At 38.8% G+C, this 17,164-nt stretch overlaps 1 protein-coding gene across 1 annotated transcript in view; it reads right to left on the bottom strand.

The window, feature by feature from the left end:
* Positions 1 to 16,877, bottom strand: part of FSHR (follicle stimulating hormone receptor) — a 202,438-nt gene extending 185,561 nt beyond the window's left edge. Inside the window, exon 1 of the mRNA XM_002812040.4 lies at positions 16,648 to 16,877. Within this exon, the coding sequence (XP_002812086.3) occupies positions 16,648 to 16,799 (152 nt within the window). The 5' untranslated portion in view covers positions 16,800 to 16,877. The remainder of the gene's footprint in view (positions 1 to 16,647) is intronic.
* Positions 16,878 to 17,164: the final 287 nt, after the last annotated feature.

The following is a 17,164-nucleotide window of genomic DNA, read 5'->3' as shown; positions in this document are numbered from 1 at the left end:
ATGGAACAGAAATAATGAGAGTCCAGAAATAAACCTATATGTCTATCTTCAACTGATTTTCAATATGGTCCCCAGTTGTTTAGTAAGGGACAATTAAATATTCACATGCAAGATTGAAGTTGGATACTTATCAAGCATCATATACAAGAATTAACTAAAAATGGATAAAAGACCCACAGGTAAGAGCTAAAATTATGAAACTCCCAGAAGAATGCATAAAGATATAAATCTTCTTAATCTTGGATTTGGCAAAGGATTATTGGATATGACACCAAAAGCACAAAAAAATAGAATAAAAAAATACATTGAATGTTATCAAAATTTAAAACCTTTATGCTTCAAAGGACACCTTCAAAAAAGTGAAAAGGCTCACATAATGGGACAAAAATATTTGTAAATTATACGTGTGATAAGGGATTTATATCTAATAGAAATTTAGGGAAGAGATATAAATGTCCAATAAGCACATGAAAGATGCTTGGCATCATTAGCCATCAGGGAAAGGCAAATAAAAACCACAATGAAATAGCACTTTAAACTCAAGAAGATTGCTGGAATCAAGAAGTCAGATATTGAGCAATTACAATGATGTGAAAAAATAGTAAACCTCATACACTGTTCGTGGAAATGTAAAATGGCTCAGCCACTTTGGAAAAATAGTCTGGTGATACCCTAAAGGATTAAACATGACTCAGCTATTGCACTCCTAGGTATATACCAAGAAAACTGAAAACATATGTCAACACTAAAACTTGTACACAAATGTTTAAAACAGCATCATTCATCACAGCCCAAAAGTGAAAACAACCCAAATGTCCATCAACAGATGAATGGATAAACGAAATGTGGCATATCCATATAATTAAATATTTTTCAACCCTTAAAACAGTAGAGTACTGATACATTATAATTTGAATTAACCTTGAAAATATTATGCTAAGTGAAAGAAGACAGTAACAAAAGACTTCATATTGTATGATCCCACTCATAAGAAAGTCCAGAATAGAGAAATCTATAGAGACATCAAGTAGATTAGTGCTTGCTCAGGGATGAATGGAGGATGGGTAGGAAGGAGGATGATAGCTAACATGTATGAGTTTTTCTTTTCAGATGATAAAAATGTTTTAAAATTGACAGTGGTGATGGTTGCACGTATCTGTGAATATACTAAAAGCCATTGAAATGCACACTTTAAATGAGAAGATTGTATTGTATGTGAGTTATAGCTCAAAGCTGTTTTTTTTTTAATAATGCAAAAGTAAAACAAAATACCAGTGGAATTCTAATGCTCATAATTTCTGGAAGGTGTTCCCTTGGGTGTGTGGGGTATGAGATAAAGGTGGTAGTGGGAGGTCGTCTGTGCAATAGCAAAGTTAAAATCATAGGCTTTGGCAATAATGGACAAACAATACATTTGACTACCCACATGATCTTAGACAAATCATTTCATTTCACGGGGCTTCATTTTTCATTTCTAAAACAAGGGGAAGGAGGTAGTATATACTGTCTCAAGCTCATCTGGCAAAGTTTTCCAATTTGAAGAACAATGCAGATTTTCACAGGAGACTTGGCCCACATAGAACTTTAAAAAGGGATTTTGGTGTCTACCATCTATTTTGGGTTGTACATAGTACCTTTCTCAACCCTTCAGTTCCTTTGGGTGTATATGGAGACCCATTTGCCAAAGCCTATTTTCAGTTAGCTACATTTTACTAAATCAGAGTTTCCTGAAGTGTGGAAGGTAGAATACTTATGAGTTATACAAAATTGGACTGCCTCTGAGAGCCTTTATTATGTATGTGCATGTGAATCTCTAGAATGAGGGTATAGCATGCAGCATTTTCCAAACCGAGCTCACCATGGAAGACCTTTTAAAAATTTACTTTTTATGGAATGTCATGAAATTAGGGTTGTGAGGCATATACTTGGAGAAATGCCAAAGTGCCAGCCTTTAAAGGTAAAGATTTTTAACTTCCAAGAATTTTTTTTTTTTTTTTTTTTTTGAGATGGAGTCTCACTCTGTTGCCCAGGCTGGAGTGCAGTGGCGTGATCTCAGCTCACTGCAAGCTTCGTCTCCTGGGTTCACGCTATTCTCCTGCCTTAGCCTCCTGAGTAGCTGGGACTACAGGCACCCCCCACCATGCCTGGCTAATTTTTTGTATTTTTTAGTGGAGACAGGTTTTCACCATGTTAGCCAGGATGGTCTCGATCTCCTGACCTTGTGATCAGCCCGCCTCAGCCTCCCAAAGTGCTGGGATTATAGGCGTGAGCCACCACACCCAGTCCCAAGAAATTTTATGTTTCAAATGCAGAGTATTTGAAATTAGGGCAATCTTTAAGGCTCCAAGTATTGATTTATTAATGGTGGTATTGTGACAAGTAGCAGAGGATATATCTGGGGGCAACTGAGCCAGTTTAGTGCTTCTCAGATTGTATTACATAGGGAACTATGGATTTGTTAGGGCATCTTTGACCTAAATAGGACATCACATCTGATGTAGTTTGTACATTTGTCTGCATCCAACTCTCGTGTTAAAATGTAATCCCCGATTTTGGAGCTAGGGCCTGGTGGGAGGTGTTTGGGTCATGGGGGTGGATCCCTCATGAATGGCTTGGGTTATCCCCTTGGTGATTAGTGAGCTATTGGCTTGAGTTCACACAAATCTGGTCGTTTGAAAGTGTGTGGCATTGCCCCCGCACCACACCCCTACCCATTCTCTCTCTTGCTCCTGCTTTTGCCATGTGATGTACAAGCTCCCACTTTGTTTTCTGTCATGAGTAAAAGCTCCCTGAGATCTCCCCAGAAACTGAGTGATATCAGCTCTATGCTTTCTGCACAGCCTGCTGAACTATGAGCCAATTAAACCTCTTTTCATCATAAATTACCCAGTCTCAGGTATTTATTTATAGTACTGCAAGAATAGCCTAACACTACAAAAATTAGCCAGGCATGATGGTGCGTGCCTGTAATCCCAGCTACTCAAGAGGCTGAGGCAGGAGAATCGCTTGAACCCAGGAGGCAGAGGTTGCAGTGAGCTGAGATCGCACCATTGCACTCCATCCAGCCTGGGCGACAGAGCAAGACTCCATCTCAAAAAAAAAAAAAAAAAAAAAAAAAGAATAAAAGAAGAAAAAGGTACAGTTTCCCATATCTAGAAATAAATCTTAGAAAAGGCTATGAGGTCATGATAGATCACTAATTTTTTTTTCCTCAACTCTATGGGATTTTTAAAATACCATCATCAAGGTTCATCTAATTCAGCGAGGAGCATTTAGGGAGCATTTACAGTGATTCCTGAGCCTCCATTAAGAACTCCATTTTCACGTGGCGTTCACTTCTGCTAAGCCTCTGCGTCTGCAGAAGATCAGCTACTCAACCTGCTGAGAGTCAGTTACTTCTGGGCACCATCTTCATAAGAAATGTGTAAAAGGCAAAATAAAGTTGGAGCCAGCCCTGATACCGCCCACTCTATAGATAGGCATACATATTGCTCAAACAGCCCTTGACATTAGCCAGCTTGTGATTACTTTGTAATTTATTTCTGGAAATTGTCATCACATTTACTTTTTAGTCCTTCTATTTATTCACAACCCCACTGATTCAATCTCTCTTTCTCTCTCCTCCTCATGGAGTAGTTGCTTGTACCCATCTGTGTTAGGCTGTTCTTGCATTGCTATTAAAAAATACCTAAGACTGGGTAATTTATAAGGAAAAGAGGTTTAATTGGCTCATGGTTCTGCAGGCTATACAGGAAGTGTGTGGTGCTGGCATCTGCTTGGCTTCTGTGGAGGCCTCAGGGAGCTTTTACTCATAATGAAAGTTGAAGGAGGAACAGGAATCCCACATGGCAGAACAGGAGCAAAGTAGTGGGGAGATACCACACTTTACAACAACACGAGTTCATGGGAAGTCACTGACTATCAAGAGAACAGCACCAAGCCATGAATGATCCACCCCCATGACCCAAATACCTCCCACCAGGCCCCACCTCCAACAATGGGGATTACGTTTCGATGTGAGATTTAGAGGGGACACACATCCAAACTGTGTCGCCAACCCTGACTGGGCGCAGGAGAAGAGTGCAGTGCTAATCTTCAGCTTACTATATATGGGAGACAAAATAACACATAAGTTCTGTATTAAAGATGAGTCCAGCATTTTACATATGTAAGTGCTCAGATGAAGAGTTTAGACTTTTACTTTAGGAGTTCAGAGTAAAAAGAGGCCCACTGTGTCTTTTTTTCCTGGCTCATACAAAGAATGGGCGTGTTAAAATCAGGTATATAAGAGATGTCAGTTTCAATTCTGATACTGAGAAGCTGAGTGACTTTGGGCTAATTCTTAAATTTTATTTTCCTTATTTCCAAAATAGGGACAGTAATAGCTACAGTGTAAAATTGTTGGGCAAGATGCTATAGGTGGCATGCAGCATAGTGACACAGTAGGACTTAGTAGATGTTTGCTACATTCAGTCTTTCCTTCTAGTTATTATTTGCTTGAGAAGCCCTTTCATTTATTCTTTCAACTGATATATGTATTGAGTGTTTACTCTGTGCTGGGGACTATTCAACATGTTGAAATCTTGGCCATCATTCAACTTTAGTTCTAGTTTCTAGTGGTGGGGAGGAAAGTAAAGAAATGAAAACATTCAAGCTGTAGTAAGTTTATGTGCTATTATAGTGGAGTGGTCAAAAAGACCCTTCTAAGGAGGTGGCATTTGGGTAGAGACTGAAAAGATGAAAAGTCATCTCGTGTCATCTCATCATGCTGAAAGATGTGAAGAGGAAAGAGAAAAATAGATCTAAGGTAGGAAAGAGCCTAGTGTTTCTAAAGAGTAGAAAGGGGTCCAGGGTGACAGGAAGAGGTCAAATCATGGGGTGCCTTGTAGTCATGGCAAAGCACATTAGCTCTACAAGGAAAGATATTTTGTCTGTTTTGATCACTCCTGACTCTCTGGCACCTCAAACAGTGCCAGTCATAGTAGGCAGTCATAAAACAGTGTAATAAATTTTATTCTAAATGAAGTTCTATGTAATTGGATGTCATATGCTTTTGAAATGTCTCTCTAGCTGCTGCATAGGGGATAGCCTGTTAATTCAAGTGAAACAAGGAAATGGAAAAGGTAGGGGACATTGCAGTAGCCCAGGTGAGGGATGATGGTGAATTAAGCTAGAGTGGTGGTAGGGGAGTTACGGATAAATGAAGACTTTGGAGCTATATTTTATGTGTCAAATCCCCAGCACCTGTTGATGGATTGAATTTGGGAGTGACAGTTTGGTGACATGTGCATTTACACAGATGATGAAGGCTGGGAGAAGAGATTCTGTGAGGCTTAAAGGAAGGCAATTAAGTGTTACTATTTTCTATTTGTTGGTTTTGAGATGCTTGTAAAAGAGTCAAGTGGAGAAGTCAAGGTTTCAGTTGAATATTATATGTCTTGGGCTCCATAAGGCAGTCAGAAATGGCACACATATTCTGAATGTAGGTGATATTTAAAGCTGTCTGGATGAGCTCACCATACAGAGAGAACAGATGCACAACAGAAGAAGGTTCAGGTGGAAGCCTGGGAACTCCAATATTTAGAGGCTGAGAAGCAATAGAGAACTCAGCAGAGGAGATCAAAGTTTCGCCTGAGCTATAGGAGGAAAACTAGTGTGGTATCACGGACACTGAAAGTCAAAAAAGGAACGTGTGTCGAGTACTTGAATGGTCACTGCATGGAGTGTTCCTGAGAGGCGTGTAACGTGAACAGAGAAGTGACCACAGAATCTGCCATATGAATTGAGCACATTCCTCTTATATTCAAAGTTGTAAAATGTAATATAACCACCGTAGAAAACATATGGAAGATAAAGAGAAATTTTTTGGTACCTGTGACGAGAAGAATTTTCAGCTCAGTGGAACCATGGAGACAGAGCCAGATTGAGTGGGTGAATAATGAATGGGAATTCCTGGGTAGAAATGGCGTATTAAACAAACAACTATTTGTTTCCTCCTGAAACTCCACTGAGAAGACAATAAGGGAATTTGTTTTTTAAATGAATAAAGCAACAAGGACAGAAGAACAAGAGCAAGAAAATTTTAGGATTGCAAAGATGGAGAAATGTAGTTCTGGAACTAGTACTAACAGCATCCCAGAAAGCTGAATTAAAATCTGCATTTGAGAATATATTCCTCTACTTTGCAAGCACATTAAAGTTTGAGAAGTGTTACTTGGTAGACTCCAGAAAATGGAAGCCAAAGTGATTTATACTGCACCATCCCTAAAATGCTCAGGGACTGGAGGCACTGGTATCTCTAGGAGTGAGGCAGGGGTGGAAATTGGGTAAAATGGATAGAATAAAGAGGATTGGTGGAAAGCATATTTAAGAGGCAGCCAGACTTCCCCCTCAGAACAGTCAGGGGAGTGCCCCTACCCACCCAAGCAAAACCACAAAGAATTATTCTTTAGAGAGCATAAAATAGGGAGTTTCTGGACTTGAGGATGCCAGGTGCCGCTTATGACTGCTGGATGCTGAGACCCTAGCTCTTTTCCTAGCCACTAGAATGCTGGTAGTCAGGACTTCATCCTCCAGTAGGAGTTTGGAAGAATCTTCTCCAGGAAATTCAACCAGCCCGAGTCAAGACATAAAGATTCTGACGCAGCAATTCCCCAACAAACAGCCTAGCTATTTCTTTGGCTGAGGTTCTTACATCTTCTGCTGCTGCTATTGTTGCTCTTCTTCCTCCAGAATCTTACCCCAAACATCTGCTTCCAGAGCCACTTTGTAATTTTCCTATCTGACTAGCATAACTGTTGGCATTTCTTTCCCCTTATTTCTAGTATTTGTTTGGGGAAATGAGATGCCATTCCAAGACTGTGTGTTCTTATTAAAGGAGTTCAGCAGATTTTCACAATCGGGGCATGATAAGCAATTTTGCTACTGTTTGCAGGATTCCAGATGATCTCTTTGCTGTTCATCATAATTGTCATATTTTCTTTCATTGCTTTTCCAGTTTGTTTTTTAACTTAAAATAATGTTTCTTGTTGTATTTTCTACTGTCCTATCCAATGTATTTACTTACAGAAATGCTACACTGCTTGCCCACAAAACAAACAGCAATTCAATGAAGATTTCTTCCTTTCCTGCCCTGATGAGAAATGAGCTTTGATGGGTACATGGTAGTGGCAAGGGTTTGGTGCTGACTGTGGATACCTGCTCAGGCTGTGATCTGATGGTGGACAGTGATCATTCTTTTGCATTTAATTTGTTTTTCTACCCTAAAGCTAACATAACCATGCCAAATAGTTTGAAATTTAGAGGACAAGGAAATTACTTATAAGTTCAAGAGCATTCTGTAATTCCTTATTACTGTCCCCCTCATGTCAAAGCAAAATTTCTTAAGGTGTGTCATTTTTGGAGGGCTATGGCCTTTGTTAAGATTAGCTCTGGTCTTTTACTAGATTCAGGATTATCCCAGCTGCTTTGGGGGAAGCTGGCATACACAGCCCATTGACGGGTAAACTTTTACCCAACAGGCATAAAATAGTATTTATGAATACAAGTAGTTTTGGAAAAATGGCAAAGTTGGCAAAGAAAGCAATGCAGCCTACGTTTCCCTTTGGTGCTCTTTTCTACCTTCTGTGTTAACCTCTTTTATCCAAACTGAAAAGATTGAGTCTCTTGTATTTTGACAATTTGTAAACTTCTAGTCAAACTTAAATATTTGGATATCTTTCCATTGAACCCTATCATTAATTTGCTGATTGTTCATTATATTTTAGTTCAGGTCTGTGCCCTTCTTGTAAAATAAAGCAAGGATTTGCTAGCTTTAAAGCAATGGAGCATTTTGGAAGTGGCCCTGTATAGCCCCTGAAATCATCCCACGGTGGTCAAGAAGGCAAATCTACATGGGACAGGCCAATGGCTGTCTTCTCATCACCTCTATTCTGGCATCAGGCAGGCAGGTATCCATTCCTTCTAGCTCTCACAATCTATGATTTCAGATTGCACAAAGCAACAATGCAATTAGTTGTCAAATTAGTGATTTCAACAATGACTATTCTGAGTTCTGAGAGAGATACTGATAGTTGCAAGTAAGAGCAAGGAAAAACATTGTCATTGCTTGTTTGAGTTCTTTTTTGGCAACTTCATGAGGACAGGGATCTTGCCTTTCCTATTGATTGTTTTCTCTCCAATGCCTAATATAGAACTTGAACATATATAATTAATAAATATTTGCTGTTCAAAGAAAACTTCATGAAGAATGAGCTTCTTTTCTTTGGTATCAAAGGTGAGTAATATTGAAGTAGGAGAATATATTCAGGCTGGAAAAAATAGTAGTACTTCAGTAGGGGAATATAAAACATATTTGGAAGCTGGGGAGTAGAAAATAGCACATAGAGCATAGGGTTGAGAGGATGGAAGAGAAGAGATGAGATAGAAGAGTTAATTTGAGGCCAAAATACAGAGGATCTTAATGCCAAACTTGTGACTTTGGATTTTTGTTCTGAATTTGGGCATTGGTACCCACAGAGGAATTGAACCAGGACAAGATCTCAGAGCAGGGATCTGGGAGGGAAGAAGATGGAAAGCTCAGAGACCAATTCAGAGGCTACTACTGTGAGAAGATGAGGAACCACCCACAAGAGGCAATGCCATCTTCTAGGGATGTAATCCTATCTTACAAACCAACATTTTGTAAACTTTCTTAAAGGGACAGAATATTTGAAACCAAAGCCACTTCAGAAAATCTAGTGCTCAAGGATGTGGCCCTTTCATATAAGCGGCCTTTCTTTCTCGTGTCCTTATTCCAAAAGAATTCAGGAGGGATGCAGTGCTCAGAGACCTGTCAGCCCCTGTTTAGTTATGAAATCATTGCTGGAGATAGGATTCCTCATAAATTCTTTGTTTAAAACCCCTCAACAAGTTGAAAATAGCAAGAGAGAGATGTTTGTGTGGGGTTTTTCCATGCTGCATCTCAAAATAACAGAACTATTCAGCCCAAGGGAAACATGCTCACTCTCTAAATCCCACAAGTGAGATCAGAGGAGCGTAAGGGTTACACAGCTGCTGGAATCTGACGTCTAGAGAAAGCCTGTTGGTTTGGGGAAGTTTGGTGCCTGAAGATGCTTGTAAAATCAAAGCATTTGAGAATTGAAAACATCTCAGCATCACTTTACATCAAACTTTCATCAATCTACTGATGAGTTTTCTCTCAATATCCTCAATTTGTTGATCTTTCTGTTTCATCGAAACAGTTAAACTTTTGAGGTCCCTATTTCTTAGAAGTTTTCATCAAGCTTGCCATTAGAAAGATACAAAAATGGGCTCAGCTGTGCATTCTTCATGGTTTCTGACACAGGACTCTGTGATAACTTTATGTTGGCTCTTGCCGAAAAAGGTCTGAGAGATGAGATGCAAAAAAGGGCTCATGTCACTCTGAAGACTAAAAGTATAATTGAATTCAAGTGCATAGCACGGGTTCGGCTGCTTTATTCAAATATTATTTTACGTATCCTTTGAAGATTTTCAGATCAGCCAGCCTATTTCATATGAAAGAACAAGGTAATGGCATGTTCAGGTCAGAGATACAAAACATGCTCTGAGATACTCCAGGGAGAGGTCAGATTGAGAACAAACATCCATATCTCATTATAATCAGATTGTAGGCAATTAAAAATAATTACTCTCTTTCCTAGCTGACCTTGTGGGCTATATAAGCTAAAATCTAGTCTAAACAAAGCTAAATTGGAGAGTCTAAATCTAAGCGCCTAAAGAAAAAGTATAGTCCAATCAACCACAGTGGCTAGATAACCCAATTAGTGGCTTTGGAGAAAGATAAGCAAAAGTTAAATGAATTTCCCATTTGCTGCCACAATGTCCTACTTCTGAAGCATAGGCTTCTTATAGTAGAGGACTTGGGTGAGGAAGGATGGCATGCACCTTTAGGTAAACAAGGGGGTTTTATCATCACCAAGCAAGTGCAGTTCTTTGCTATCAAACCCCTACTCTTCAATTGCTAATAATGACTCTGTAAATTATAGCTCTTAGCCAATTCTCAGGATAGAGTTCATCTTCTACTTTAAAGGATTCTTTCTCTGCAATGTAATTTCCACTTTTTCTCTTTCAAGGTACTGCATTCTATAGCTGTTCCTTTAGTCATTTTTTTTTATTCTTCTGCAGGGAATATAAACCTCCCTTTCCCCCAGCCCAATTAAATTCCAAATGTTGGACATAGACATATCATTTCTCACAAAAGTAGGTGCAGGATTTCATGTCAAGAGAAAGGATTATGTATATATTAGTGTGAACGCTGTGTTGTTTGTTTCTGTCAAAGAAGTATCTAAACAAGGCTATAGGAGACTCCAAACATGGGCACTCAGGGCAATTTGCACAGTGGGGTGTTCAGTTTTGATAAGCAGAGAGAACTACAACAATCAAAGTACATCTGAGGAATATAGAAAACTTAAAATTCAGGGTCTAGCATCTGACCTTAATTGGCAAAAATTATATTTTTTGAACACTTCTGTCTGGTTTAAAGTGATTTTGTTTGGGCAAAATTACTTTCCTATTTTCAATATTTTTGTTAGGTATAGAGAGGCAAGTATTATTACGTACGTCAAGAGGATTGAATGATGTGCCTAGAGGATAGAATATTCAACTTTTAACTTAGCAGACCTTGTTTGTAGTCAACGTCTCTTTCTTTCTGTATAAATTAATGGATTCTGGAATGACACACAGGAATTTTCTTAAAACAAACACATAAAAAAGCAAGGAAAATAAGAAAGCTATCCAATCCTATACTAGTTCACTGCAGGAGAAAGTAATAATTATCTTTTATAAGAATCCTTTATTCAATACTGAGGAGCAGAGCAAATAAACAGATGTAATTCCTCCTGATTTATCGAATCATTTGTTCTACCTGTAATTGAGCGTCCAGAATACACATCATATTGAACCAGACACACTAAGGTGTACAAAGGAAATTTTCACTACAGTTGAGGAAATAAGACACACATGAAAAATTAAATGCAAGGCAAGATTAAGTGTGAAATGAACTGCACCAGTGTTTGAATGAAAGCAAGTTTAAATAAAGACTGAGTGGTAAGGGAAGACTTCATGAAAGAGGCAACCTTTGAGCAAGATTATAATAAGGCTGAATTTCAAGAGACTGAGAATAGTACAAACATGAGGCATAACGTAAAGACACAAAGAGGTAGAAATGCACAAACAATGCTTGAGCCTTGTGGAGTAGGCTCCTGTTGGAGAATAAAGAGAGGTAAAATCAGAAAGATGAGCTATTGAATGTTTTTGAACTGGGAAATCACAACATGGTGGCAGTGGTGTTTTATGGAGATAATAGAAATGACAGTGTGCAGGCTAGTTTGGAGAAAAGAGGGATTGATAAGAAAGACATAAATTAGGAAGTAATTATATAATCCAGGATTTAGACTGCCAGGGCCCAAGCAAAGATGATGGTAATTTTTTAGAAAAGAATATTATTATTAGTAGCAGAAATATGAAAGGAACTTGTAAACTGATTAGATGGGTAACCAGAAAAGTTTGAAACCTATATGATGAGGAGAAGTAAACTGTCAACATTCAACAGATGAGGAAGTTAGGAATGGTTTTTATAGTTTTGTAATCCATTGTTTTATCTTCTCTTTCTTCACCTCAGAACAGGTAATACCTAGTTACCTCATGGTTACCTATAGTCTATACTTCAGAACCATCTCCTTCACGAGAACACAGCACACTTTAAAATACCTACTTGTCAGGCACAAAACAATAAAAACCCATCTGAAGGGTCCTTTTCTAGCTGTGATATTGAGCACTGAATTTGAGAGTCAAGAGGCCTGGGTTGTGGTTCAGACTTTAGAAGGAATTTATCCTGATGGCTGGGGTTGGATAGACCAGCCTTTCCCAAAGTGAGCTCTGTGGAATGTTAATCCTCAGAATGCTCTTAGAAAAGTGGCTCAGTTTGCAAACATCAAAAACTCTGTTTCACTCTTAGACATCACAGAACACCTTGGTATAGCAAAGCTACCCTTTTTATACACGATTGATGCATCCCTCTGAACTAAAGACCTATTAAACAAAGACTAACCTAGACACACTTTGAAATTCCTAATAATAATCTGTGGTTATGGAATATGGCAATCTAAACCAGGATGAGAAAATAAGGAATGTAAGGCAAAGAAATAAAATAAAAAGAGGAAAAGATAATTTGATAATTAGAAGTAAATGCTAGTGAAATGAGATTGCAATGAGATATGGGAACGTGCTATAAGGACAAGGTTTAACACAGGCAGCCTATAATGTAATCCCGGGACAGGTTTCCTTAAGACAAGAATGACCATCAATAGACCCTTTTCTTCTTTAGCACTATAATCATCTGACCCTGCTGAAGAAAAACATCATTGCATCCATACTGTTGCCTAGACTTCAAATTTCAGATGTAGAATGGGTGTTTGCATTCTCCTTAGGAATTCTAACTGCAGGAAGAATAAAGTAAGATCAAAGTCACTTTTCTAGATCCACTGACTGCCTCTAGGTGAAGCTGAGATTCTAAGATAAGTCAGAAACCGAAATTCCTTTGACTATAGTCAGAATGAACCTGCTCCCTGAGTTCTTGACAAATATGGACAGCGTTAAGGGACACATTTTCTTACCCAGAAAGTAAGTCCATGGAGATTAAGTGCTAGATACACTGGGAGGAGATTATTCTTAAACAAATGGGAGGTTGTAAACTACTTCAGAGTTATAAAGATCTTTATATCAATTTTCCAAAATCAGTCTCATATCTCTTGACTGACTTGGTCCTCACGAAAGCCCTCTGTGGTAGATAATTTTTGCCTAATATTTTACAGTTGAGAGCAACATTATTATCATCAACAACAACAACGTGAGAGACATTGTGCAAAGTGTTTTACCCACATTGTCTCGTGTAATCCTCATAGCATCTCTGCCAGTTAAGCACACATGGTGATTTCCATTTTACAGCCAAAGGTCCAGATAACAGAGCTAAAATTTAATGGAACATCCTGGGTTTAAACTCAGGTCTCTCAGATTCTAAACACTATACTCTACCATCTCTGACTCATCAGAACCAGCTAAAGGCTGCCCGTGAGTGACCCTGCTCCCCTAGATTAGTACTTTCTCCATGGTGCCTCAGGCTGCCTAAACCTCACTCAAACCAGTAATACTTAACCCACTCTTTCAGCTATAGTCTAAATCAGAAGTGGGCAATACATAGTCCATGGGCCAAATTTGGCTTGCCCCATGTTTTTCTATGGCCAGTAAGCTAAAAATGTTTCTCACCTTTTTACATGGTTGAAAAAAATCAAAATAATGTTTTTTTGTGACATGACAATTATATGAAATTCAAATTTCTGTGTTCATAAATAAAGTTTTCTTGGAACATGTCCGTGTTCATTAATTTACATGTTGTTTATGGCTGCTTTTCTGCTACTGTGATAGAGGTGAGTAGTTGTAAGAGATGGTATAGCCCATAAAGCTGACTTCTGGTTTAAAATGTAAAGGATTACTCTTTTTTTTTTTCAGAATAAGAAAGGTATAGAGTCAGATGATGTTCATTTCACATGGCATGCAGAGGAGATATAAAAGATTAAAATTTGGATCCCAGGTCTGCCATCCAGGAGCTGCAGGGATAATTGCCCGAGCTACTCAACTTTTTTGTGCTTTGGTTTGTCTTATTTGAAAAACAGAGCAATAATTCCAAACTTGCAGTTTTTGGTGAAGTTTTAATGAAGTAGTATGTACAAAACATAGTGCATAAAGCAAATAGTAGGAGCCCCTTAGTAAATGAAATCTGCTTGCCTGTTGATGGTGCTTCTGTTCTTTTAGCGTTAATATCAGCATGTGCAGATCATAGGAAATTAGCAACCTTTCGTGATAGCTGGCAGATGTATCAAATGAAATGAAACTGCTGCAAGGTGAATGGAATGATAGGATAAAAATGTACATAGTAAAATGTAGGAATTGTTTTCCATCCGGTGAGCCTGAGTAACAATGAAGCTTTGACATGTTGATGGATTAAGCAATTGCAGTCAATGAAGTCCAATAATCCATCCACCTACACCTCATGTAATCATTAAAGTTAATATGCAAACTTGGAAGATTGTAAGGTGAATTAGAGATACTTGGTTGAACAGGCCATTTCATCCCTCTTCTGCCATTTACTTAGGTAACCTTGATTCAGTCTTTTCAAGGAAGCAAAAATAAGGGTAATTGCTCTTTCATTCTAACAGTATGTCTGAGCTGTAATTCACTTGACATTTTATCTGCTCTTCAGTGATTAACACACTGACCTCAAATAATTTTCCTTTTTAAAAATCTAATAGACAAAGCAACATTTCTCTGCTTACCTCAGTACACCTTTCCAAGAAGATTGCAAAGCCAAACTCTAAGATGGTCCAACTCAAGCCCTACCAATGAGTGTGCAGAAGACAGAATCTTCTTAAGACTGGGTATTTGAGAGAGCTTCTAAAGCTCTTAACTATACTCATTCCTTAGGTGGAAGAAAATCCTAACACCTGGAAAGAACTTTCTTTCCCTTTCTTAGTTTTATGCAACTTTGTCCTCTATTACGTACACTGAAGTAAGCAACTGACCTAGAGCTAGCCTTTGTCAAGAATGTGAAATTTGTTTCTGGTGCTCTGTTCATCACACTCTCTCCCACAACATCTTTCCATACTATCTCAACATCTCATGCTCTCTTTCCTTAGTTGCAAAATGCTGTTGGCCAGAGATGTGTTTTAGTCATTTATACCTTAGCATTACTTTTTTTCAAAAATTCATATCCTCTCATAGTAATTCATGCAAATATACTCCCTGAAGCTTTAGGGTGTGGGGGTGGATTTTCTTTCTTTTCTTTCTTCTTTTCTTTCTCTTTTTCCCTTTATCCCTCCATCTTTTCTCTTTTTTGGCCTATGTTTTCTTTGCAGAATGAAAAAAGAAAATCTCTCTTCTGATAATGAGATTTCAGAAAGCAGACAGGCTAGTGTGGAATCACCCTAAAATTAAAACTTGTTTGGGTCTGTTTGTTTTATCAACTGGATGGCACTGCTTGACCCACATGGAAACACTGGAAAAAGTGGAGCAGGTCCAGGAGAGGTGGAAATTAGGGTGTAGGGGACATCTATATCTTTTAGTGTTCACAACAATTCAACCAAGCAGGTTGTACTAAAATGGCTTCAGAAATGAGGAACTTGAGTCTCAGAAGGGGTTAAGTTATCATTGAAAGTCACTTAGCAGCAAACAACTTATAGGAGCTCAGGTACATTGGCCTTCTCCTGTGCTTATATTTACCTAATAAATCAGACTGTCTTTGTGCATGGGTACATTCTTCAGCATAATCAGGAGTAGCTGTCTAATCCGAGACAGTGTAGCCAAAACACAGAGCTGGCCAGTTATTTTCCCTGCCTCTGCAGCTGCCTCTGGATAAGGACTGAAGACTTGAGATGTTAAGGGGGAAATGTGGCAAACAGAATCGACCAGGTCTGCAAGTCTGCAACTCATTGTCCCTGAGTGAAAATCTGAAATGCAACACCAACATGTTTCAGTGTCAATATGGCAATTGGTGAACTAAAGAGATGATCACCTTCTTCAATTACATGCAAATCACTCATAGCTTTAAGTGACAAAGATTGAAACAGGCTTCTGTTTAAAATCCTTGCAATAAAAACACAGAGGGTATCTAAAATCCCTGAGTCCCAACTTGCCAGTTCTCAGGGGAAGCAGTAACTGAACAATTAAACAGGCTTGCCTCACTATTGCTCTAATGGAGTCAGTTACAGGGGGTTGGGAAAACAAAACAAAACAAAACAGTAGACTGTGAGTCAAAAGGCCTGATTTCTACTTTTGGCTCCATCTCAACTCATCATGAGAGTTTGGAAAATCCTCTTTACTCTTCATTCACCAGATTCCTAATTTGCAAAAGAAAGAGAGAGTGAAATGGTGTCTAAATTCTTGGCCAACTCTAGGAGTCTACTTCCTGTTAAAATAGTTAAGTAAATTTCTAAATTATTAATCACATTTTTTTTCCAGTTGTGTAAAAGATTATCCTGTATTTCTCCCTCTCTCTGCGTCTTTCCTATCTTTCTTTCTTCACACCCTTTCTCTTCTCTACCACCTCCTTTTTACCCCCAAAAGCAGAATCTCAGTTCAGGAATTATTTGCTGCTGCCTTCAAAACCACAAAGACTATGGCCTTTTAGATTCAGTGTCCTCAGGAGACATACCTTGTGTATTCTGTTTAGATCAAAGCCGCCTTTCTGCCTCCAATTCTGGGTCTCCTAAGTTTCTACTTTGCCTTCATTTTCCTTTTCTGGTTCCACTAAAGAGAGTATGAAACCCAAGAGCAAATGAATTGAAAAGACTAAAAACTTGTCCCTTTGCCTTTGGATTCAGGTTCTCTGACACTGCCGTTCTCTGACAAATGCTGATACAAACTCTCATCTAAGATTCTTGGAAAGCCACAGGCAGAAGGGTTGGGCTGGGGAGTTTGTTGTTTTATTCAGGACTTCGGTCAAGGGGCAGAAATATTTCAGTCTAACAGATATCAGCCTAATGTAAAAATAATAGTAGTACTCAATGCACAAGTGCCAGCCATGCAGTTGTTCCCGCTCCCTCTGATACTCACAGTTCAACCGCATTCCTCGGGAGGTCAGAAGGAATCTCTGTCACCTTGCTCTCTTGGCAGAGAAAAACCCTGTTAGAGCAGTGACAGATCTGATGATGACATCCTGAGCCCAAGCTCAGGAATGCCAGCAAAGAGACCTGGAGCAGGGCCATAATTATGCATCCATCCACCTGCTTTCTTCCTGCATTTGCAGAGAAAAACCTCCACAGATCTCAGAAGCTCCACACAGTGCCCTTATGAGAAGAGATCTGACTTGAGAACTGGTAGGGTCACGTGACCCACCAAGGGATGCCTTTTTTTTTGGTTACTTCCAGGCAAGATAAGCTACTCTGTTTTCCTTCAAGATTGGGTTTCTTACACCCTGACCTAAGGCACACAGCAAATAGAACCATTAGGCATGTCTGGAATAGTTTGCATTATGTCATTGCAAAAGTCTTGCTGTTCACCATTCTCTTCTCAACAGAGTGACATGATTGACTTTCTCCAAAAAAGACACAACCCACAATATGACACATCA

The sequence above is a fragment of the Pongo abelii genome, chromosome 12, assembly GCF_028885655.2.
Source record: "Pongo abelii isolate AG06213 chromosome 12, NHGRI_mPonAbe1-v2.0_pri, whole genome shotgun sequence".
NCBI lineage: Eukaryota > Metazoa > Chordata > Mammalia > Primates > Hominidae > Pongo > Pongo abelii.
The sequence above is the reverse complement of the archived record's forward strand: the minus strand, read 5'-3'. Positions and strand labels throughout refer to the sequence as shown.